The 25,497-nt window shown below is 43.3% G+C and overlaps 3 protein-coding genes across 18 annotated transcripts in view; 2 read left to right on the top strand and 1 right to left on the bottom strand.

The window, feature by feature from the left end:
• The window catches only part of P2ry12 (purinergic receptor P2Y12), a 46,479-nt gene extending 36,100 nt beyond the window's left edge, over window positions 1-10,379 (top strand). For 2 of the 3 annotated variants that reach the window (XM_074059720.1, XM_074059721.1), the window contains 2 exons: window positions 6,982-7,093; window positions 8,452-10,379. In XM_074059720.1, coding sequence (XP_073915821.1) covers window positions 8,464-9,492 — 1,029 coding nt within the window. In that variant the 5' untranslated portion in view covers window positions 6,982-7,093; window positions 8,452-8,463 and the 3' untranslated portion in view covers window positions 9,493-10,379. The other variant, XR_012443212.1, reaches the window with a different exon arrangement.
• The window catches only part of Med12l (mediator complex subunit 12L), a 265,230-nt gene that overhangs the window by 67,565 nt on the left and 172,168 nt on the right, over window positions 1-25,497 (bottom strand). For all 14 annotated transcript variants that reach the window (XM_074059704.1, XM_074059708.1, XM_074059713.1 and 11 more), the window contains one exon: window positions 1,253-1,400. In XM_074059704.1, coding sequence (XP_073915805.1) covers window positions 1,253-1,400 — 148 coding nt within the window. The remainder of the gene's footprint in view (window positions 1-1,252; window positions 1,401-25,497) is intronic.
• On the top strand, window positions 14,952-18,822 carry P2ry13 (purinergic receptor P2Y13). The gene is made up of 2 exons (XM_020183833.2): window positions 14,952-15,108; window positions 16,319-18,822. The coding sequence occupies exon 2, from the start codon at window positions 16,344-16,346 to the stop codon at window positions 17,328-17,330; it is 987 nt and encodes a 328-aa protein (XP_020039422.1). The 5' UTR covers window positions 14,952-15,108; window positions 16,319-16,343; the 3' UTR covers window positions 17,331-18,822.

Raw genomic sequence — 25,497 nt, 5'->3', positions numbered from 1 at the left:
AGAATGTCTGTAGGACGCGAAATCGCTCATGGAAGGCATTCCTCCCTCCCCCAGCTTCCAAGTCTTTGCTAGCTAGCTACAAGGCTACTTCCTCTTTTCTGAGAGAGAAAACAGCAAAACAGCACAGTTTTCTTAGATAGAGTACTTTCTTTTTCAAGCTTGCTGACAACAGGCCACCTCAGGAGCCAGGAGCACTACAAGGTCCTTATCTGGCAAGGGGAGGTGTGAGGGAATGTGACATAAGTCACAAAAGGGCAGCGTTCCCAATGAGTCTGAAAGACCACCACCTCAGACCTCAAGCACCAGACCACCATGTGCAAAGTGAACGCACACTGCCATCCCTGCCTTGCTGTGTGTGCTGCTTTATCGACAGAGGAAAACGGAGCCAGTTCAACTATGTGTAACTGCATTTTTGTCTAGGAAGGATCCAGCACAGACAGGCTCTTATAACTTCTCCTGTTAGAGGCCAGAGGCTGGACCCAAAGGGGAGGTACATACAAAGGGAGGCCGGCTCACAGAGGAAGTTTCTGTATGAGCGGAGGAATGCTGGAGCACAGGGAATCCCAAGGCATTCCCTTTATGTTACTCAAGTGGGATGGAATGGGGGCACGCATATCACTGTACAATGAAAGAAATGAACCTCGAAAGGAGCCACTGGGCAGATGTGAAAGGATAATTACAAAATTTCAACTGCACACTGATATCAAGGCACAGTTTTACTATTAAAACTATGGATAAAGAACAAGGAAACTCCAGGCAAAGAAGTCATTCACCTTCAAAGACCCAGTTTTCCTTTTTATTTGAAATTATTTGGTGACATAGGCAGGTATCAATACCTGTTGTGATTATTCTTCTGAATAATGTAAGAAATGACCAGCAGCCACACTGTCATGACTCTCCAAGTAACAAGAGCAAAAGCCAGTGACAAGCCTGAAAATGATGAAGAACAACTAGAGAAAGCTTCCTCCAGACCCAGCACCTTCCAAGTAGTTCGCTCACTTCTTTCCTTATCATGGTAGAAAATGTGTCACATATGCAGAGAGCACAGGAGTGAAAGTGACCTCTCCCTACCTGTAGAATGTGGTATGTCCTACAAAGACTGCTATTAATGGACACGGGGTCTTGCATGTGAAATGTGCTTATTCATATTTCAAGTGACAGTCATTAGGAACAGGAAACACTGGTGACAGAGCCGTACCACTGTGATAAAGACTGAGTTAGGGAAGGCAGCACCCCGGCGCCCGGCTCTTACCCCCAGGCTCCGTGGTGCTCTTCTTGTTGAGGACCCTCAGGATGTCTTTGGTGATCTTCTTCAGCTGATGCCTGGCTTTGTCGCGCTCCTTGCCAACTCCGTAGAGAAGGATTGTGCGCTGGTTACATTCATGACTTGAAGACTCGTCCTGAAAGACAGAAAACGCATTCTGAGACTGGCTTGCAGAGATGGGGGTCACACCTCGTACCCCTGAAACACACTCACCTCAGCATCTCCACACTGGCTGGCAGTGGTGTGTCCCCCACCTTGCAGCTCACCTCAACTGTCACTGGCAACGCCCTGTTTTTCCTGTTTGGACCTTGCTAAGGTAAAAAACAGTGCCAACTGAACTGAAGGCTTAATAGAAGCATTTGGTGTGGGTGCACCCTGCAGAGTAAGTTCTAGCTACTGAAAACCTTTTCATTGTCTAACATTGAACCTGGCATTGATCTCACATCATCTGACACACTATTCAGGGATACTTCTTCCTTAAGGAAAATATTATTTCTTAGTAAGGTTGTTTTTAGATATAAAGAAATAGTATATATGTCATATTCAGAAACTATCTTGCTAGGACCTTCAAATACCTTTAGAAAAAATATTCTATTTACTTCCAACATGTCTGTGTGAGTCATTTATATAGAACGGTAGGATGTAGGTCTCATCCAGGACAGTGCATGTACTGAAACCATCACACTTTCCTCTGGGCCATCCAACTCCCCATACCCAGGAGGACAAGCATTGTTGTTTCCCACACGGGAAAAGAAATTTTTTAGTCCCAGATAACAGAAACTGAACATATCGCCAAGCAATGCCTTAGCCAAAGATAAGTAGTCCAAGATGCGCTCTTGCTCTAAACCCCAGCTTTCAGGGTTCCTATCTTGGTTTCTCCCTTAGATCTACACCCTCCCATCGTCTTAGCAAAACCTCCAGCTGTCCCTCGGGCATCATCTTTCCGTACTCCTTGCACATCTCTGCCCTTGCCAGATGCTCATCCTTCCTTCCAGTGTCTTATCCTAGGCAGTAAACAGAGGCAAGGACTCCCCCAGTATAAACAGGCTGCACCACACTTCCTCAGTGACTATTTAATCTCCAGCATGGCATGCATGTGCTCCACACAAAGCTCATTTGCATCTGCGGCCCTGGGATCTGTCACTTTGCTCAACTCCATCTTCACAATGCCAGCCCTTCTCTCAGGCACACACCTCCCTTACACTGGCTTCTTTATTACGCTCTGCTGGAAACAGTATTTGCAAGCCACACTCATTTGTCTTGCTCTACCCTCCACTAATTCATTTTTTGTTTTTTGGGGGTTTTTTTGGGGGGGGGGCAGGGTAGTGAGGTTTGAACTCAGGGCCTACACCTTGAGTCACACCACTAGCCCTCTTTTTTGTGATGGTTTTTTCAAGATAGGGTCTCGTGAACTATCTCCCCAGGCTGGCTTCAAACCATGATCCTCCTGATCTCTGTGTCCTGTGTAGCTAAGATTACAGGTGTGAGCTACGGGCACCTGGCTCCCCTCCACTAATTCTTAATGTCTCAGTGTTCGATTACATCTTTTAAAAAAAGAGAGACAGACAAGGAGGTTACACCCCTGGAGCACATCTCCCCACAAGCTGTTCTAATGTGGCACTGTGGGTGCAAACCTCCCCCAGACTTTCAAGACACCTTCCTAACTGCAGGATAAAATGGGCATGGGCACTGCTCCCAACACCTTCTTCACACATGTGAGTAAGCCAGGATGTTTGCTAAAGTCTGATTTTAGTTGCCATATCAGAGCCTTGCAGATATATTTCCTTTTTGTCTGGCAGGATGTGTGCTCATGAACCCTATGCAGGGAACAGGGTGGCAATGAAAAAACTGTACAAAACTCAGGTAGTGCCAGTCCTCAGGCACCTGTCAAATAGTACTAATATCAACGCCTGCATGGGGGGATGACAGAAAGACTGAGCAAAGATATTCAACAGCTCTGAAGTATGTATCAAAGACAACACACTAGAAACCCTAAGCAAACACAAGGAAGCAAGACTCAAATCATAAAAGCAGTTAACTGCAGAAAGAGAAGTCCAAATAGGGAAAGTGCAGCAGAGAAGGCTTCCTAGAAAGACCCCTGTGCTTCTCTCAACAGCACAGGACAACCATGGTGGACATGGTAGTAACAGTCGCCCCACCTCGGGGCTGAGACTGCATCCTGGGTCTCAGACTCCTACCCCAAACATGGGGTAGCACAACCTTCCTTGTAAGATAAAGGATGTCAGAGCACACTGCAGATGTGCTCAGAATTCCCAGTCCACCCACTGCACACACCCAACCCCATGAACTGCCCTAGTCAACAATTCCCAGAGACCAGGCACAGTTCCTTCCTTGGCTACTGCTCTTCCTGCCACTCAAAATACTCCCCACAGCATCAGTGGCACTTACTGAGATGCGCTGGACAAGCACAGACTTACCGCGTCAGGCCCCTCATTCCACCACCCAGTTTATTACCAAAAGCTGTACCACACAAGGACTAGGAAGGGGGGAGGGGAGTCTGGAGCATTTATTACAATGTACTCACTTGTTTTCTATGTATTTAGGTTTTTTTTTTAAAAGGTATTTGTTTAATGTCTGTCTTTCCTGATAGACTGCAAATTTCATGAAAGACCTCATGACCATTCTATTCATTTTTATACTTTCCTTAATAAATACCATGATAGCATTTAGTATTTGTTGAGTACACCAAATATAAACTAAAAAAGCAGACTAAGGAACCAACACATGACTAAAGGCATGTGGCAGGAATGAAGGTAAGGACAGATTAGTTACTTAGCAAACTAAACCTGATAGTTAAAGAAAACTGAAGGGAAGAAGTGAGAGACCAATAAAAGCTTGAGCAAAACTGTTTGCAGGGTGAACTAAACCTTGTAGTGGGAATTAAGACAAACAAGCAAAACCTAAGATGTACCTACAGGAGGAAAGGACCAGGCGTCCACATCTAGGGAATGAACGTGCTTCTCGCTGGATTTCAAGATGGGCCCACTTGAAGAATTTGTTGTAGAGAAAAAGAAAGAGCACATTATAAAAAGGTCTGATAAGTGAAAAGCTATGGTACATGTGCATCGTTTAGTTTGATGGATAAAGGCAGTATATCAAGTCCTGAGGAACACAAACCCCATATGCTTCCTAGGGCAGAAAAGTGAAGAGAGTAGAGATGGGGGGTGGGGTAAAGAAGTCATCAAGTGAGACATGCATAGGCTTCAAGACTACTAAGATGCTCTGATAACTCGGGGTCACGGAAATCAGGTGAGGGGACATACACAGATGGGGGCCACTGACTGTGTTAACAGAGTTTAGAAGCCACATGGTTGTGATTGCCCTAGCTTATTTACAAAAAACCATGTGTGAACTTCAAAAGAGGTTTCCCTAGAGTTGTGGGGGAAGAAGACAGAAAAGAAGGGTTTCAAGTAAGAGCTGATGATGAAATGGTGAAGGCTAGAGAAGTGACCCTCATTTCCTAGAAGCTGAACACAAAGAAGGACAGCCTGAGGGGAACGAGAACTTTGGTTTGGAAAATCAGCGTCAACTCTTGTTGCAAAGAAGTCTCTGTAAAGGAAATCACACTTGGAGAGCAAGTTCTGATAAAGGAGGCAGGAGACAATCAATGGGCTCTTCCTGAGATTAATACAGAAAGGAAGAAGGGGAGAATGTTATACCAAGGGAAAAAGAAAATCAGTGGAGCCAGAGATCCACGTAGAGGCAAAGAGGTAAAAGTTGAAGAGGCTGGAACAGTCCACTGGCCCTGACAGCAGGGCTTGAGTGAGGGCTGGAGGTGAAGAGACAACTTATAGCAGTCAGCAGAAGAGCCAGTCAACCGCTGTATATATCGGGTTGTAAAGTTGGTATCTGCTTCTTCTTGTTAGCATTTTCAGGGAAATCATGGTAACTGTTTAAAATGTGTGGGCACATTTTAAAGCCATTGGTTTTCAATAGCCTGCAAAATTTGTTTACATCAACTTTTTGTACAAGTAGAAAATATACAAGTCTTCCATTAGCAATTTTCACAAGATGAGAAGCAGGTCAACCTATGGAAATGTTTCTACTCTTTTATCTAGGTATTTAAACATCCTTGAGCTGCCCAGTTTGTAAGTAATATTAATGACCTGATATAAGCACCAAAACGTTATTCTGTCTACTGCCCATTTCCTGAAGGATAGGGTTGCTGGATAGGGAAAAGGATCTGTGGGAGACCCTAGAGGAGAAAACTGTCTCTTTAAGGCTCCCCACCTGCTGCTCTTGGACTGAATGCACCATCTCGCCAATGAACCAGATTGGAATGGGGTCTCAATGAACCTGACTGCTGTACTCCTCAGCTCCCCTCATCCAAACAAGGGGGATAAAATGAGTATTCTCTTCAGAGAGTAGTTGGGATGATAACATTAGTTAATTCATGACAGTATAAGAAATCAAATGCTGGTTATTTATGGCAATAAAACTCTGTCCATTTAAATCAGTGGTCCTCAACTTTAGGGTGGCCTGAGCATTACAGGGAAGGCTCATTAAGACACAAATGGGGGCCTGGGGAAGGCAGTCTCTCTGATTTGTGGGATCAAGGCTGGGGCCCAAGAATGCACGTTTCTTGGCGGTTTCCAGGTTTCAGTGAGTTGCTGTTCTGGACTTTGAGAACCATTGTGAAAGATGTTTAACAAAGGAAAATACAGACACAGACTCAAAACTCAGAAGAAACAACCAAAACGTGTGCTCGTAGTGAAGGCACAAATAGCCTGCTGCTAACAGCAGGGAGTGCAGTGGGAGATGCTGTGCCTGTGGGTGAACGTGGTTTATCTGCAGGAGCCCAAGCAGCAGTGTTTGCATAAGGCTAAAGCAGAAACGCGTTTTACCCTCCCTTTCATTCCTACCACAATCTTTACATTTTTGGTTTAAAAGTTAAAGAACGGTTTATGATAGTGACCCCAAAGATGACTTTTTAGTTTAATATTATTTCTCCCAAATCCAACGCTAGGCAAAAAGACAGCAAAACCGGAACCTTTTGTGTTTAAGATCTACTCAAGAAAACCATGAATGGTGCTTTATACAACTCTCCTGGAAATAAACTGCTTTTCTTTCTAATCTAATTTTGGAATCTGATCATTTATAATGGGAAGAAACTGTTTTGCCTACAAAGGAGTTAATCAAACACAGATTTAAAATAATGATATTAACCAGGAAAGAAATAAGAGCTAGAGGTTTAACATCCCAGGCCACCACCCGTTTTGATTTAATGTAATTACTTGTTGGACGTAATGCATCATTCAGCATTGAGCAGGACTGTTTTCAGGTGGAAAACCATCCCAGAGAGAGCAAGCCTGTCTTGCCACCTTCTCTAGGAGCCAACTTCAAAAGGCCTGACCTCAACTTAGACTTAACATTTGCATGGAAAATAACCAAAAGAACTCCAAGTCATAAATCATCAACTCAAGGGCAGATTTCAGTAGAAAGCCACAAAATCTCAAATTGCTTTTGAAAAAATGACTTCTCAGCCACCGTGGTCCCATTTCCTAGGAAATAAAAGCAGAAGTCCTGGAGGCAGACAGATGGAAAGTCAGTGTCTGCAAAGTGTTTAGTCCACAATGCTAAGATAACCCCTGACTGTGAAGTGCTCTCTTCCTCTCCCCCGCCCCCATCCTTGCGCCTCCCTCTAGAACACTCAAGACTTCACTGATGAAAACTTGGCAATTCTCTCTCACAAAAAGGCTTGGCAGCTAAACCAAGACACTGAGAAGAAAACAGGAGGTGCCAGTCTGCAAGCTGTACCAACTGCTATTCCTGGAGACATTCAAATCCTTCAGCATCCACAGCAACCAGGTAACGTCCTGTCATATGTGACATATGCATTTATGCAATGATGTGTATGTGTAACTTTTTCCAACTTTTTCTGAAAACTGAAAATCTTAAGAACAGCATTTAGGAGTAAAAATTGAAATACAAGTCACATGAATGCTGTCAAGAGACAGTGATTAATTAACCTCTTCACTAAAATACATGCAAAGCATGGGTGTGAAATACAAATGATTTTACTCATTATAGCAGGAGTGCAAAAATGAGATTTAAATATTGGTGAAGGAAGCTGAAATTCTAACTGTCATAAGTACTTGTTAAATAATTTACTGTCTGTGCAAAATGAACAGTCACAAAGTAGAGTTGTCCAGATGGACAGTGCAGCAAAGAAGGTTAGAAGCAGGGGTCCTGTGTCACGATGCAGGGGCTTGGAAAGTACGGAGGGTAAGGCTGGAAATGTAAGCCATACCTGTGATGACTTGTTTTATTTTCTATAAGTAAAGGATGACAAAAATGAATTTCCCATATACTTTGTAGATCCTTATACTTTTAGCATGACTGTCTGAATATAAGGAATAATACTTACATAGAATCAATTTTACTTGTATTGGATGAAATAAGAAAATCATAAATTTCCTCTCAAGTTTCAAGACTTAGATGTCAGATGGCATATTCAAAAGTCACCTTCCTTTTCTTTACCTTTGGCCACTGCGGTAATAGCTTGCGTTTACACTGAATGATACTCAAGAAAATGTGTATAAAATGTCAAGTTCAGGGAAAACACTGGAAATGAAACATGGGTTAAAAATATTTGGAGCTAAGTAAGGAATCTCTGGGAGGCCAATGTTTGAGTGGATGGCTGAGCAATATAGAGGTAGGAACACCTTCCAATATACAGGGAGATGTTTTGGCTACTATTTTTCTATGATTCAGTATTTCATTTATTTAACACATTTCCCAAGAGTGATTTCAATTATTAATTTAAAATTCTAATGGACAATTGCCCATCATTTCCCCTTTGATGACATTAGAGTAAATGAAGCTAGGAATAAGGGTGGGACAGGACAGTGAAGACTACCACACCACCATACTTGTCTCCTGTGTAATCCTAGGTGGGCTTGGACCAAGATGAGTGTGCTGTGGACGCAGGCATCCAGTAAACGAGAGGCACCGCATCTCTAGCATGGGACAATGGGCTTCAGGTCATTTCGTTTGCTAAGATGATACACTATGGGATTCAGTTTTCTACTGGTGCTACTAACTCTAACTGCCATAATAAAGATGAGAATGTCACTTTTTAGGGGAGGTTGTATCCAAAAAAGTTACACAGAGACCACAGCAAAATCAACAACCTGGGACTAAAACTACCCCCTTTCCCTGTCTAGGCAGCAGAGGAAATGCACGGCGCTGACAATGTCACCTCTGCACCGGGGAACAGCAGCCAGTGCGAGCGGGATGACCAGATTGTGCGGGTGCTCTTCCCGCTGCTCTACACCGTCCTGCTCTTTGTTGGCATTGTCACAAACAGCCTGGCCATGACAGTTTTCTTCCAGATCCGCAGCAAATCCAACTTCATTATTTTTCTTAAGAACACAGTCATTTCAGATCTTCTTATGATTCTGACTTTTCCATTCAAGATTCTCAGTGATGCCAAACTGGCACCTGGGCCTCTGAGAACCTTTGTGTGCCAAGTGACCTCCGTGGTATTCTATTTCACAATGTATATCAGCATCTCCTTCCTAGGACTGATAACTATTGACCGATACCAGAAGACCACCAGGCCATTTAAAATCTCCAACGCCAGCAGTCTCCTGGGGGCTAAGATCCTGTCCGTGGTCATCTGGGCCTTCATGTTCTTACTCTCCCTGCCCAACATGATTCTCACCAACAAGAGACCAAGAGACACGAACGTGAAGAAATGTTCTTTCTTCAAGTCAGAGTTTGGACTTGTCTGGCATGAAATAGTCAACTACATCTGTCAAGTCATTTTCTGGATTAATTTTTTAATTGTCATTGTGTGTTACACCCTCATTGCAAAAGAACTCTATAAGTCCTATGTAAGAACAAGGGGTGTAGGGAAAGTCCCCAGCAAAAAGGTGAATGTCAAAGTTTTTATCATCATCGCCGTGTTCTTTACTTGCTTTGTTCCTTTTCATTTTGCCCGAATCCCCTACACCCTGAGCCAGACCCGGGATGTCTTTGACTGCACTGCCGAAAACACGCTGTTCTACGTGAAAGAGAGCACACTGTGGCTGACATCCCTGAATGCGTGCCTGGACCCCTTCATCTACTTCTTCCTCTGCAAGTCTTTCAGAAACTCCTTGATAGGCTTGCTGAAGTGCCACAGCACTGCAGCACCTGCATCCCGAGAGAGCAGGAAGAAAGGGCAGGGTGGTGGGGACCTGAGTGAGGAGACAGCCATGTGAGAAAGGACCCAGGACCTGCTGCTATCTGCTGGTGCTGGGACCCCTGAAGGAGAGCACTTATAAAGATATCAACCCTAAGAAGTACCCTAGTTAATTACAAAGGCTCTCAAAACAAGTAAGATACATCTACAAAATGATTTTCCAGTACAGAAAGCTAGCTATCTTAAAATGCAGAAAAACAACTTACAGGTGTGTGGCAAAACGAAACCACATCCAATCACTATGCTGAGGCAAACCTACACAGAATTCACAATTCAGAGTGTTTGCAAAATGGACAACCATGGACTATCTACCGTAATGTTTTAAGGACACCATTAATCATAATCTTAGTCTTTTAGAATCAGCTGAAAAAGAATGACCAATCTGATATAATTTTCTGATCACAAACAATACTAAGATATACATACATTCTAGTTGCCTAACCAAGCCCTGACCAATTGTGATATTCATAAACGTTTAAGTGGGATATTATTCTTGGGATACACCAAGCAATAATTTTCTATTATTAGCAAAAACCTCACAGATATCATTAAAACGATAGAAATTTATAAAGAGCAGAAATAGTGAGTTAAATTGTTAAAGTAAGGAGTTGCCTTATGACATCCTAATGCTAAAAGCTATTAATACTTCCTTAATACTAGAAAAGGCAGTTTCACTAACATTTTGACAACCTCAATGGATGCAATACTGTCATTGACACTTACCTTCATTAACCAGCTTCTGAAAATATCTGCTACCTGAGTTAACAAACAGTTCCCCCTAGTAAGAAAGGTGAATTAAATGTATGACCACAAAGTCGCACAGCATGGCAACTAAGAGGAAAGCGAATGAACTGTCTGGAGTCACTGTTTGTATGTATAATAAAAAGTTTTTACATTTATTCTGTATCACTTTGTTGGAATTTCTTTATTCAAAGACACCAGATTCCATGGCTCACCATATGACTACCTCAAGTATCAAACTCATGTAAGAAAGAATGGCAGTCAATACTGTTCTATAACATGTTACTGTGTGAAGTCATTCTGAAGACGACAGGTCACCTCATTAGGCTTTCATGCAAATGATAAAACAGGGCAGACCTGTAGTTTGATTTCACATGAGTTATATTTGATATTTTAAATGTATTTTAATTCTTAACTGGGATGTTGTAAAGGTATATATTCCTAGGATATGCTGGGACAGTTCAATATGTACAATGAGTAATGCACAGATTAGGGTAATATTTGGTATTTTAATACAAAAAACATAGAGCATGTGCAAGGTCACATCACTTACTTCAATTACTTAAGATCCTCAGAGACGGCTTTCAAACAAAAGATGGCACAGACACCAATATCTAAACATAATGTCAGAAGAAATCAAAAGACAGGCTGTAACATAGAGAAGCTTGCTGGACTTCAGCGTATCATCCTCACCCACCACCTTCCGCCTGGGTAAGCTTCGTGTAAACCTGTGTGTGTGTGTGTGCGCTCAGGTGGATGCCCATCCTCTCATCCTTCTCTGGCACTGGACATGGAGGAGATGCACAGACTGCATTCCACTTGTGCCTGGTCCTCCTCCTGCCAACAAACAGCTGCAGTCACATCTGCCGCTCAGGTTCCCTCTAACGTCAGATGTGCACATCTGCGTGTTCTGTAAGAATCCCAGACACTGGGAGAAAATCAAGACAGCAACTAGATTCATCAGACCTCCTTCCTTCGCACAGAAGACCAATGAAGGGTACTCCCCTCAACCCATCTGAGTCAGGGTGGAGAGTGGAGTAAAACTCACACCTTGCTTGCAGGGCCAGGCAAGTCTGATTTGGGGCAAGGAGGTGGCAGGGTGGACAGAGACTGCCTGAGCAGTGCCTTCTGCACTGTACTAATGCACACTTTACCACCAGAGACGGGAAAAACAAATGCGAGTGGCATCACAGTGCTTTTATAAAAGAACTGCATTTGGAATTAAGAATGTTTTATAGGCTTGTACATAAAACATGAAAATTCACATCAAACTGAACCACACTTTGGGGTTTCTTTATTCAAAGACAGTAGTTTCACCAGTAGTTTCCAGTTGACTTGAAATATTTTAATGATGGTATTAGAAAATTACCCTTAATAGACTTAAGTTGGTACACTTTTCCTAGAAATCCCTTTGAAAGTAACATCCGACATTCTGATACTTCTAGGAAAAGTGCCACACAGACATGGAAACAAATGCTAGGGTATTAGCCTACGTGCTCTGAAGCACTGTTTTCACCGGGAAAGGGAATGAAGGGAATGCTCATAGAAGCCCCTTCACTGTGTTAGGTTTGTGTGCACAAGGAATCCATGACATGATGTAACTAGACTTATGACAGACATGTATTCTTTCTAAAACTAGATTAGCCTGTACGTACAAGGATCCAGTGTGCAAGTAAATGCAGAAGTACAAGGATGCACATGCATTGCTATTGCATTTTCATTTCCTCCTCACACACACACTGCATTTGATCAATAAAGCATCTTTCCTTTTATAGAAAAAAATTGAGAACTAAATATTAAGTGCTTCAAATAATACTGTGAATGTACTGTCTGTCTCTTTTGAGGGGCGGGACTGGGTTTGAACTCAGGGTGTCATGCTTGCTAGGAGAGCGCTCTACCACTTGAGCCATGCTGCAGCCCTTGTAGACTTAATTATTTTTCTGATAGGGTCTCACTTTTGTCTGGGGCTGATCTCAGATCGTGATTCTCCTACCTGTGCCTCCAGTGTATCTGGGATTACAGGTGTGTACCACCCCCCCCACACACACACACCTGGCTTATTTTTTGAGATTTGTGATCATGGTTTTTTTGTTTGTTTGTTTGTTTAAGCTGGCCTCAAACCACAATCCTCCTATCTCTGCCTCTCAAGTAGCTGGGAATGCAGATGTGACCCACAGCATTCCTTACAGACAATCTTTATTGTCTCTTTCTAGTGTAGAGATATTTGAATAGTGATTTCATTTATAAAAACAGATGATGACATTTACTTATGTAGCTTGTTTTAGCTTATTATCACTTCTGGTTACCCCAGTATGGGATTTTTTAAACAATTTCACATAACCTGAGGAAAGTACCATGGCACACTTTGGTGGGAATTAAAAGTCTCTTCTAGGAACACAGAAGCTCTCACTTCAACTTTCATCCCAAATGAAAGCAAATTCAACTGTCAGATGTTATTGACACTGGGCACTCACGGCAACAGGAACTCTTTCACTGTCACCTGAGCCCATGGAGACAACCCAAAGGAGATGGAAGGGAAAGCAACCATCATTCCCACGTGGCTGCCTACTTCTGTGACCTCCTGCTGCTGTGTGTCATTTGACCTCATCACAATGCTTTGACAATTTATGTTTTCAACCTCACAGATGACTTGGTGGCAGAAAGTTTTACACATCCATTAAACTCCGTAGCACATGATTCTTTCTCATGCACCACTGGCAACTCCCTGCTAAGAACTCCATGGTATGGGGAATGATGGCTCCCAGGAGGCCGAAAGTAAAGCTGGTTCCTCTGGATCCGGCCTTCCTGGCTCACAGAGACCTTGGGACAACTGCTTAACGTCTGTGTTTCTGTTTTCTCATCTCTGAACAGGACAGCTCTCTGAGGACTGTTGCAAGGATTAAGGCAATGATTGCTTACAACAGTGTAGCCAGCGTGACTTTTATGACTTTAACCAAATTTCCTTCAAGTGCAATAGGATTTCACATCTTTAGCTTATTCCATTGGTCAGGCTCTTCATTTCTTGGACCTTTTGTTGCACCTTGAGTCTTCCCTCCGTCTTTCCTGAGCTATTCCCACCAGTGTGTGGGGTACTCCAATCTCTTTAGTTTTACTTAACAAGAATCTCACAATACTTATCACATGAGGTATTATTCTGAATGTTTGGTGAATTTTCACTCATTTTATTCTCTTTACCCTATGAGGCAGATATTATTTGTTTTCACTGTAAATGGAAGGCAGCCATGTCAAGGAGAGGACAAGTAACTTGCTCAAAGCCAGGAGCGAAGCAGGAGGTGGAGAAGGTTCTGGGCTTGGAGGCAGGACTCTGAGGCTTCTCAGAGATGCCCAGGGCAAAGACTCCTGCTGGACATGGCCCTGTTGGGGTGGGAGTACTCACCAAGGCCAAGCACACGTAAAGGAATGCACTTCTGTGGCTCTCGAAATGGGCACCACTAATCAGTTCCTCTTTTCAAAGTTTCCCACACTCTGGCATTTTGAAATTCAACTAAAATGTGATTTCCTGTTTCCATATTATGAAATTATACTGTACAGAAATTCCCTTGCTTAAAGTGAAACTATTCCAAACTTTCATCTAGAAAATGGACTTGGGACTACAGGAATATTCATAATTCATTATATAGGCCAAAACTTTCTACTTTAAAAAATAAAAATGTTTGCTTAGTTTTTATTCTCTGCTAAAGCAAACAAAAAGATGTTTTCAAATTATGTTCCATTCCATTAGTGAACGCTTGAATCTGTATTCCCAAGGATTACTAGGTTTGAGGCAGACAGAAACTTTTCAAACTGTGCCACACACTAGGCAGAGCCAGTCCAAATTATTAAGGCAGTGTACTGTCTTGTATTTTAAAATGCCGAGAGAGGGATGGAACGTCTATTCTCAGAATCCAGGCCAAACCATCCAAACTTCTCTGCGGTCTCGGCCAACTCTATGGTAGAACTTGTGCGAACCAAGGTGAAATGAAACTCCCAAGAAGAATCCCACATCCGCTGCAACATCCCCGAGTTTCCTCTTCCCCTTTACCTGTCTACAGGGCACTCCACTCTCACAACAACTTTCCCTATGCTCTCAGAGACTTAAAGGGAAAACTTCACAGACTTGAGACCCAGGGCTGCATCCAGAAGTGAAACAGTGCTAATGGTTTCGGTGCCTTTAGTGCATGGCTCCAGGCAATCTGTTCAGCCTTTCAATGGTAGGAGGGAGATCGAGATCCTACTTCTCAGCTCATTCCACCAATGAGAAGACCAACACACACAGGTTTTAAATCACGAGCCTACAGTCTAATATCAAATGACTATGGATCTGAATTCTAACCCAAACTTTAGAGCTGAGAGTCTCTGCCTCTTACAAAACTGACTCAGGAATCAAGACTAAGGCAGGTGTGTACAGAAATAAATTCCACATCCTTCTGAACTCAAATTACTAGAAAAGCCCATCTATGAGGACAGAACATATGATTTAATCTGACGGAAGATCAAGTCTGACTTGCCCACTGTGGTGTAGTTGGGGACTACTGTCTTCATCTTTCTACCTCCTATTATTACATGCAAAAAACACTGAAAAAACTCGGTTAACAAATACATTGAGAAGATAAAATTCAACACAGTTATGAGAAAATGTAAAATTAACTGCAACAAACTTCACTTACTTGTGGCACAGATTACCAGTTGATGAGTCTGAACTAAAAGAATGTATTAACAGGTCCCCTAAAGGACTGAATGTGAAGAGGTTCTGATAGGCAACAGAAGTACACAGTGAGAAAGAGGAAGGAAATGCAGAATAAGAAAGCACAACATTTGCTTCACGAGCTCTTTGCGGGCTGAGCGAAGACAGCCACATTCAGAAGACACAGAACTGAGATCCTCCAAAACAAAGGTGAATTTCAATTTTCTTATGAATGTGCTCGTGTATAAAAAGGTGGAATAGTAGATGGGAACCGGTGAGTCAAGCCTGTAATCTTTGCTACTTGGGAGGTTGAGATTGGGAGGATCAGGCTTTGAGGACAGCTTGGGCAAAGAGTTTACAAAACCCCATCTCCAAAAACACAGGAAAATGGACTGGAGGTGTGGCTCATGTGTGTGGCATAAAGTCCTGAGTCAAACCCCAGTCCCACCAAAAGAAAGAAAGAAAGAAAGAAAGAAAAACAGTGGAGTATAGCTAGGGGGAGAAAAAGTGCTTTAAGCTTAATATTCAACAAACCATAGCTTAGAGTGTAAGAAATTACACAATGTACAACATTCTTCATTATCTCTTAAATGGGGTTTTGTTTTGCTTCCATGTTAAAAGTGGCACTTATGAATAAGGTGAAGCCTGATATGTGAGTTTAACAAGGATGTAAAGTCAACGGTACTGTTGGAAGTACCAAAAATGTATTATATGCTTTAAAAATTCTAGCCAGAAATGTGTGCCTTTCTCAACAAATGCACCGAGTGTATTGAATAAATGCAGATTTTAGTGTGCTATGATACTCAAGGTGATTTTTTTCATTAGCATGTAATAGTTGTACAGGGGTACACTGTCATATTTACATATGTGCTTACCATATATCTTAGGTTCACCCCTTCCATCGTTTTCCCTCCTCCCTCATCTGCCCTAATTCTTAGAACAATTTCAACAGGCTTCAGTCTTCTATTCTCATACATGAATTCAAAATACATCCACCATATTCACCCTTTCTTTATGTCCACCCTCCTCCCACTGGTGCCCACCCACAGAAAAGACCTGTCTTCCTCCTGCTCTTCATTGTTTTAAGTGTACGTTGGTAGTCCAAGAGGGTTTCACCTTGGCACTTCAGGCCTGTATATATCTGCTTTAACCAAATTTGTGCTCCCATTACTTTACTCACTCTCCATCGCCACGCTCCCCTAATATTCAACAGCTTGCAGTGCACTATGTTATACTATGCTCATGTACAGATGGGCTGATTCAGTATTTTTCCTTCTCTAATGTTTTCTTTCCCTCTCCCCTCCTGTTGTCCCCTCAGACAGATCCACTGATGCAATCTTGTTCCTTCTCTCACTATATATGTATGTGTATGTATGATCACACATGTATTTAACAGTATTTGCATACATGTTTATCACAGCTGATCTAGAAACAACGCCAGGGTGATGCAGGGCTTCAATGGGTCTGAGCGGTGCCCCAGAGACACGCGGATAACGCAGCTGGTGTTCCCCGTGCTCTACACCGCAGTCTTCCTGACTGGCTTCCTGCTGAATGCTGTGGCCCTATGGGCATTCCTTCATGTTCCCAGCTCCTCCACCTTCATCATCTACCTCAAAAACACTCTGGTGGCCGACTTGATAATGACACTCATGCTTCCCTTCAAAATCCTCTCCGATTCACACCTCGGACCCTGGCAACTCAGAGCCTTTGTGTGTCGCTTCTCTTCTGTGGTCTTTTATGAGACCATGTACGTAGGCATGGTGCTGCTGGGCCTCATAGCCTTTGACAGATTCCTCAAGATCATCAGACCTTTTGGGAAAAGCTTTGTGAAAAAACCTGCTTTTGCAAAAATGGTTTCCATCCTCGTCTGGCTCGTCTTGTTCCTCATCTCCCTGCCAAACATGATCTTGAACAACAGGGAAGCAACGCCGGTGTCCGTGAGAAAGTGTGCGTCCTTAAAGGGCCCTCTGGGGCTGAAATGGCACCGAGTGGTAAATTACATAAGCCAGTTCATTTTCTGGACTGTTTTTGTCCTAATGCTCCTTTTTTATGTGGTGATTGCAAGGAAAGTATACAGCTCTTATAAAAAGTTCAGGAGTAAGGACCACAAAAGCCACAAAAGGTTGGAGGGGAAAGTGTTTGTTGTCGTGGCCGTCTTCTTCGTGTGTTTTGCCCCATTTCATTTTGCCCGGGTTCCATACACTCACAGTCAGACCCACAATAAGACCAACTGTAAGCTGGAAAACCAGCTGTTCATCACTAAAGAAACAACTCTCTTCTTAGCAGCAACTAACATCTGCTTAGATCCCTTAATCTACATCTTCTTATGCAAAAAATTCACAGAAAGGCTACCATGCATGAGAGGGAGAAGGACCCCAGCATCAAGCCAAGAGCATCAGAGTAGTCAAACAGACAACTTCACCCTAGGCTGAAACTAGACACATGGCTAGCTTCTACTTAGTGATAAAATGTATGTGGAAATCAAATTTAAGCAGTAAAAGAAAAAAGAGAGGAACAAGTGCTTTCTTACATTTTATAATCTTAGTGCACAGAAAAGATTTTTTTTTCAATTTTAAAACCAAGTTTCACAGAAAAGATTATATAAATCCAACCACACAGATTTATGTATAAGCAGAATAAACTAACATTTACAAGAATACAACAGAAAGCAGACGGCCACTAGAGGTCATCTCTAGAAATCTCTTTTCACTAGCATTCACCTAACAGTGGAGAAGAGTAAGGGAAATATACATGGCTAAAGTCTTCCCTCTATCATCTCCTTCACGCGCACATTTCATACACACATGCTTTTATAGGCAACCCCCCAAAAATATTGACACTTGCAGCCATAAACAAATGGACAAAACCTAAACTTCCGAAGTCCAAGACAGGCTAGGAGGGGTACCAGGAGGAAGAGTCTAAGGACCCACAGTGGGTCAAAAAGACCTCTGAAGTCTTGGGGGGGGGGCTTTCTCCTTGCTGTGACAAAGGCGTCTTCTACTTTCCAACAGGACACCACAAGAGGCACAAGCAACACTACTAAGTATGTACAATTCGGGAGGGGGAATGCAGTGTCACTCAGCCAGTGTCTATACCCCTGCTTTTCCAGCCACGATCTGGGTGTATGGTTGGGCCCTTGTTGCAGACTTCCCTTTACTTGTCATCTGTCATTCCTGACCACATCTCCCAAAGATGGTTAAGATTCTTGATAGACAGACGTCATATTTTCGTGGTATCTTTCAAAGTAGTCACCACAGACTACAGAAGGTGTTCTTCTCGGTACATATGAGTGATGTAACTGCCAACCCACGATCAGTAATACTCACACTGGGAGACTTTTTAAAGTCCACTTAGCCTTTTTACCCCCCAAATTTCTTCCCAGATTCTTTTGTGGGTTTAAAAAAAAAAAACCTGAAATATGATTTTCTGGAAACACGGATGCTAACTTGTGTTTTCTAGAAAGAAACACAAAAGAGGTACTATGGTCTGTAAATGTGCTCCTGGCTCCAACACTGCTGCTCCAAGGTGAAGCCCAGGACTTCCCCCATGGCCTCAAAAACCCAGAGACCCTAGCGCTCACCTACCTGTGTGGAATCATCCACTTGCTGCTCTTTTGTGCCTTAAATACACTTGCAACTGTCAGAACATGCCAGGCTTTTGCCTCAGTGCCACGGTTCATGTAAACCTCCCTCTGACTCATCAGGAAAAACTCCTACTTCTCTGAGACATCCTAAGTTGCCATCACTATTGCATGGAATCCCACCTGGCCACCTCGAACCCGATCTTCCCTCCTCGGTACAGTCTCACACCTCAACTGCTATCTTTACATCATGCTGTAATCACTGGCTCAAATAAGCACCTTCTCTTTAAATAACCTATCCATATGTCTCACTGTACAATCAATAAACATTCAACAAAATCAAATGGATCTTACTTTTATGTACTAATTCTCAGCAACTTCTTGCAACGAAAGCTGTAGCTCTCTCTGGTGGCTCTCTTAGTGTGCACACTGCGGCGGGGGGGCAAGGGGGGGTTGTTGTGTTCACTAGTGGATGACTATGACAGAAGCAGGGTCACTAAACAATGCCTGTGCAGCTAGGGGCTATGTCCAGCAACATTTCAATTTTAAATTTCTGACAACATGCTTTAGCTCCACTATTGTCTTGAGTGTGTGAATTTGTAATTGTATCATCTTATTTAAAAAGTACTCTTGATATCTGATTTTTACTTTCAAAATAATGAAATCATCACTACTGCTAGAGGCTTCAGTAAACCCTCTACAGAGCACACTGCACAAAGACACTGACATTGAGTTCTAAGTAGCTACCTCTAGGTCAGCTTTGTTAATTATCAATCTGCATTTGGTACTGCAACCTATACCTGGTGCTTTTAATCTCCTGCCTATAATCCTAGCTACTTGGGAGGCAGAGATTGGGAGGATCACAATTTGAGGCCAGTACAGGCAAAAGGCTAGCAAGACCCTATCTCCACCAATAGCTGGGTGCAGTGTCACACACCTGTCAACCCAGCTACAAAGGAGGCTGAGATCAGGATGATGGTTCCAGCTCAACCTAGGCAAAAAAGTTCAAAAGACCTTACATCAACAGAAAAAAGTTGGGCATGGTGGTACATGCCTGCCATCACAGCTATGGCAGGAAGTGTAAAACAGGAAAATGACAGCCCAGGCCAACCTGGGCAAAAAGTGACAACCTATCTCCAAAATAACCAGAACAAAAAAGGTATGGAGGCATGGCTCGAGGGGTAGAATGCCTGCCTAGTAAGTACAAAGCCCTGAGTTCAAGCCCTAGTATTGCCAAAAAACAAACAACAGCAAAATGCACAACACTGAATGTTCCTTAGGGTTCCCAATGCCATCAAGACTGAGTCACAAGCCAGGTGTGACAGTTCACTCCTATAATCCCAGCACTCAGAAGGCTAACACAGAAGGATCATGAGTTCTAGGACAGCCTGGGCTACATAATGAGATCCTGTCTCAAAAAACCAAAGACTAATGGTGCACAGCAGTCTTGGATATGTTTGGATATGAATGTCCAAGAGCTAGATTGGTTAACAGCAGGGCACAGAGGGACTGGGGCTGCTGGCTGGTGACAACGGTAGTGGTGTAACTGGCTGCAGCAGAGACAGATGCAGCAGTGCTGATACCAGGCAGAAATGCAAAGCACACTGGACACACTATCTCACTAATACTCCCAGGAGGCTATAAAGTGCTAGAGGTAAAGAGGCCGAGAAGCAGAAAGATGAGTCCTACATGGAGTTAGTCACACGGCTGGCAAGCAGCTGGGCTGGGGACCTGACTCAGACTCAGGCTTCTGTGGCCCTCAGGAGAAAGCATTGCCTCCGTCCCGTAGAAAATAGTACTTCTGGCCTGAGATTTTTAAGTCTTCTGTAGCCACCCCCATACTTCCTGACTCCACAAAAACAAGGCATTTCATGTGTGGGTTGCCCTGACTAGTAAACCCTGGCCCAGAAGTTAACGAGGACCTCCCAAGACCCTGGCACCTGCGGTGTGCCAGGCACCTAGCTTGGCACCTTACAAGGACATTGCCTTTCTCGTTCTCAGCGCATCTCCGAGGCAGGTACTGTTAGACTCACATCACCTGATGATGGAAAACAAGAAACAAGAAAACTGAAGCACAAGGGAAATAAACCCTCGCCCTTGGCGCACATCACTCAACCAGCAGAGCTGGACAGAGATCCAGGCAGGTGGATCCAAAACCAGCTCCTAAACTGTCTGTACCACCTCGCTGTCTTAGCACCCCAGCAATGCCCAGCAGGGGAAATGGTGAGAAGGAACAAGAGGGAGTGAAGGTGGAAGTGCACAGAATCATCGCGAGAGGTCAACCGTGATGACTCGACAAGCACGAAGTCAATAATAGCTTTAAGGAGGTAGTGGGATGGAGTCCCAGTTTGTGAATGGGAATCAAGGAAGTACAAGTTAATGCTTATCTTTCAAAAAAGGACAACTCCCTTTAAGAGTCCACAGAGAAGCAACAGGGGTTGTACTTGCCAGGCTTTTCCAAGGATTTCTAACAATAGGTATAGGTAGAGCTGCTCCCTCCTTATGTTAAGAAGCGCAGAGCAAATACCACACGAAAGAGCAAAGATGGCCAAGGCAGAAAGCAAACAGCCGGGTGTAGCACTGTAGCATGCAGCAGCAGAGCCAGCCTGGTCAGAAAGTGGGTGTGCCAACACTTAAGACATCTGTGTCACCCGCCCCCACCTATGCCCATGTACAGTGTTTGTGGAAAATAGTCTTGGGGGAGGAAAGTTAAGGAGAAAGAGGGACATCAAGAGAAAATGGTAGGTACAGAAGGTGAGAAGTAATGAGAGAGGAAAAAAGGTAAGAATTATGAGAGAGAAACAAAACTGAATTTAAGACTTAAAGTAGGCAAACTGGTTGTTTTAAATTTTTTCTATCCCTCAGCCATGTAAACTTTTGTTGCCCCATAGTCAACAGCCTGGTTAACAGAACATCCTGAGGCACAGGAATAGAAAGTGCGTCTTTGCTCTTGAAACTTCAAAAGTTGGATGTTTGAATGTGGTCTTACTTAGTAGTATCCATCTGAAGCAGCTTTATGTAATGTATATCTGAATACTTTTATAGGTTTTTTAAAAATATTAGCTAATGCACTGAACTTACACATACACATTATACTTGAGTTTCTATCTATAAACTTCTTAAAACCAGAAATGCCTGAACTAAAAGAATTAACCTGTTAGGGGTCTGGGGAGACCACTCCTTGCTCTCCCCGTATTTCCTGGACTCAGCTTTACTCTTCCCATGATTTCAGTATAGTGGTCCTAATTTCCTCCTTTGTACAAGAGAAAAGTACCAAGGAAGATGATAAAAAGTATTTAAAGGATTCAAACTGGGAGCTTTCTAAAGGCAACCAACATATTAAGGATACACCTTAACTTTTAGGTAGTCGCTCTACACTTTAGCCATTCTGACAGCCCACACCTTAACTTCTGAGTTGAGGAATATTTTTAGTTCTTAATTATTCCAACTTATCATGCATACAGATGCCCCATTTGCTCCCTTCCTGTTCCTCAGCCTTCCAATAGGTATTTGTTCCTGAAATACCAACTAAGCTCTAGACATCACAGGATTGCCGTGCGTATATGATGTCATCTAAGTTTTACATTGGTAGGCATTCCCACACTCATTTTCCAGAAGAAAAAACTCAGGCGCAAGTATATTAACGGCATTATCTAAAGTAAGAAGGCTGTGGAGTAAAGGGATTGGGCTCCCAACTGGAGTCTGCTTGACCCCAGTTGCCAGTCCTGTTACAGCCTGACACTGCCTCTCAGGAACAAGTTTCCGCAGCTGGGAGATGGCTTAAGTGCCCACCTGAGGACAGAGTACCTGTGAGACAGTAGGTTGGATGCAGATGCATCTCCAGATTCAATCTCCAAAACATTCCTGCCCTTTAATCAACCATTACAAATGATGTTCTCATGCCAGAAAAGGGTAAGAGCTCTACGTAAAGCAGACCTAACAGATACGAATCATTTCAAGGGGCAGATTAAACACAATAATTCAGCATCAGGACCCAAAGACAGCAATCTCATCCAGGGAGTAGCAAAGGCTTTGTAAATTACACACATGGCAAATGCACTGTCCTAGATGTGAGCCACAATTAGAATGAAAGGTAAGATCTGGTGAAGACTTTGCTACCCTTGATGCATGTTCTGGCTACCTGGAAAAAGACATGGGTATTTAAGACAGATCACCCAGGGCTATGTGTCAATTAGACCCTGCCTGTCTTCACTTATAACTGAGTGTATTACAAAGAACTCTGGGGCCCTTTCTATGAGCATTTTCCTTGAAGAAATGGACACATCAGAGATTATAATGATAAGAGAAAATGCTATGCCTTCCAATACTGGAAGAGGGGACACTGCCCCAGATCCACACCAACACAGAGAAGCCAAGAGGGCAGGACAGAGAAGTCCCCTGCCCTGGAGAAACCACCAGAAGGCTGTGTTAAGCCCTGGTGATGCATTTGCCCAATTCCTCCCACCAAGAGCGAGAAGTAGAAAATAAGAGCTCATTTCAGGATTGAGAAAGTCTCATCAGTAATCTTACTAAATTCCAATTCTTTGGAAGATGGAAGAAATATCTTCAAGGTCTCCTTGAATGCCCCTGTCTCTTTAAGTATTTGAAAAATCAGAAAGGTTATGAGAATTCTCATCCAAATTTTTGTGATTAAACCAGAATATTCATTTTATAGCCCCTGATCTCAAAGAGGCATTGAGAGAGCCACCCAGCCACTGTCTCCAAGAAAAAGTGAGTTCGGCACGTATGTCTGTGAGCTCCTGTCTCTCAGTCTTGACGGTGGATGTGCAAGCCACACATATGTCCATGAACAGGTTATAGATATTCCTACTTGACTTCCAAACTCCAAGCTCTGTGCAGCCCTCAGGCCAATGTGTCCAAACTGCCTCAGAAACACTTACCCATCTCAGCACCTTGCTGTTCTGCTGGAACAACTCAGCAAACACAAAGTCAACTAACTTTCCTGAGCCAAGAAGACTACAGGGAAAGTCGAAGGACCAGTCTAAAGAATAAAGGGTCTAACGGCAGAAATCCAAATTCAAGGTGTGGTGACTGGGAGATTCCACAGCAAAAAACAACTCCAAAAGACAATGTCAAATTTAACGCAGAAAACATTTCTAAATGCTGCTGTTTGGACACTGGTGTCATGACTGATGATGGTACTGAGATAAGGCAGGAGATACCTTTGTATGGGGAAGCTTGTGCTGAAGTGCTTGAGGCTATGCGTTTGCTGCGCCGACTCCAACTTCAAACTCATCCGCCAAGATATGTGTTGGGGGGGGGCGTGTCTGTGAAAAATGGTTAGCGATTTGTAAAACTACGTGAAATCTAGTTGAACCATTTTTCCAACTTGTGTATCAGTTCAAAATCTTCAAAATTAATGTCAGAAGGAAAAAAGTCGCTACTAGTTAACAAAAAGGAGAGTTGGGAGGGAGGAGGAGGGAAGCAGGGAGGAACTACAAATATTCTAGTATGCAGGAGCACACAAGAGATGCTGCCCTGTGTTCAAATGCACTTGGGATTTGTGATGGCTACACAATATCACTAACAGAGCTGCCTTGCTATCAGCAGGACCTTCCAATGAAGCAGCGAGGTAATGACTGCTAAAAACTCTCCTGGGCTTTTATGGAGCCTGAGTCTTGCTATACAATCAGCAGAAGACACTACTCTGGTCTGCCTTTTCATGACATAAACAAAGCCTGGTCGCAGGTGGGCTGCTGCTGCTCGTCTCATCATGACTGAAGGTGCACTACTTCCCTTCTGAGCATTGAGCAAGACCAGCTTTAGCAAGTCCTAACCTGAGCCTGGCATTAAACACTGTCAGGAGTACATGAGGGCTGCCGCCTGTTAACTTCTTCATGACCAGGCCATATTTGCAACAGCAGCCAAACAGGCTCTGCAATCTGGTCCCCAAACAGCAGCTTCCATGGTGCTGGGCAGGGAAAGGCCCTCCACCTCGTGCCTAGGGCAGGGACACAGCCCTGCCCTCCTGAAAACCTACATACCGAGCGCAGCACTTCCTGTCACTGTGGAAACTCCACCCCTCTTCACAAACAGAAGTCCCTACCACAGTCCTTTTACAACACTCCTGTTTCAGCTATTTTTTTTTAAACTGGGGTTTGAACTCAGGGCCTCATGCTTGCTAGGTGGGTACTCTACAACTTGAGCCATTCTGTCAGCCCGTGCAAATTTTCAAAGGGTACTTAAAATTTACTAAAACATTATCCTTTCACATAAACACATAAAATAATAATACCTTTCCTTTCTACATAAAGTAAAAAAAAAAAAAAACCCAACAGTATTAAGCCATGCTGGGCATGATAGCAGACATCTGTAATCTCAGCTACGAAGGAAGCTGTAGGAGGATCACAGTCTAAGGTCAGCTCAGGGCACAAACTCAGGAACTCACATGAAAAATAACGAAAGCAAACAAGGGTGTGACTGAAGCTGTAGAGCACCTGCCTGCCTAGCAAGTGCAAGGCCCTGAGTTCAAACTCCAGTACCACCAAAAAAAAAAAAAAAAGTTATTATTAACTTCATTGACCCTAAAGAGACAAAGTCAATCCAGGTAGTGAATGTATTCCCAGTGGTGTGATTTCACACAGCATGGAAATCTGGGGTAGTGACCCCAAGAAACTGCAGAGGTGCTCTATGTAGGGCTGTATCCTTGTGAATGGATGCGCTGAAGATGTGGCAGTCAGTTGTTCTAACAGCAACACTTTGAATCACAAGCAACATGTCATTTATTATTTATGGGTCATGACAAAATGGTGAAAGGTTCAACCTAGGAAGGTCCTGTATCCCGACTCCCGCTCACAATGCAAGGGCCAGCTTCCCGTAGTAAAAGCAAAATCCTCAGGATCCTAATTGAAAGGGCGTTGGCACACCTGGTAAGTGGCTACTGAGTAAGCCTTACTAAGATGGGTAATTTTTATTCATGTGTTTGTGAAAATAGTGTGCAGATTTCATCGGATTCTCAAGTACGACTACAGCCTTCTAAAGCTGTCAATTAGTATTAG

The sequence above is a fragment of the Castor canadensis genome, chromosome 17 (assembly GCF_047511655.1).
Source record: "Castor canadensis chromosome 17, mCasCan1.hap1v2, whole genome shotgun sequence".
Lineage (NCBI taxonomy): Eukaryota > Metazoa > Chordata > Mammalia > Rodentia > Castoridae > Castor > Castor canadensis.
The sequence above is the reverse complement of the archived record's forward strand: the minus strand, read 5'-3'. Positions and strand labels throughout refer to the sequence as shown.

Excerpts from the sequence above, each read along its gene's own strand:
- P2ry13 (XM_020183833.2), top strand. The coding sequence starts at position 16,344 with ATGCAGGGCTTCAATGGGTCTGAGCGGTGCCCCAGAGACACGCGGATA.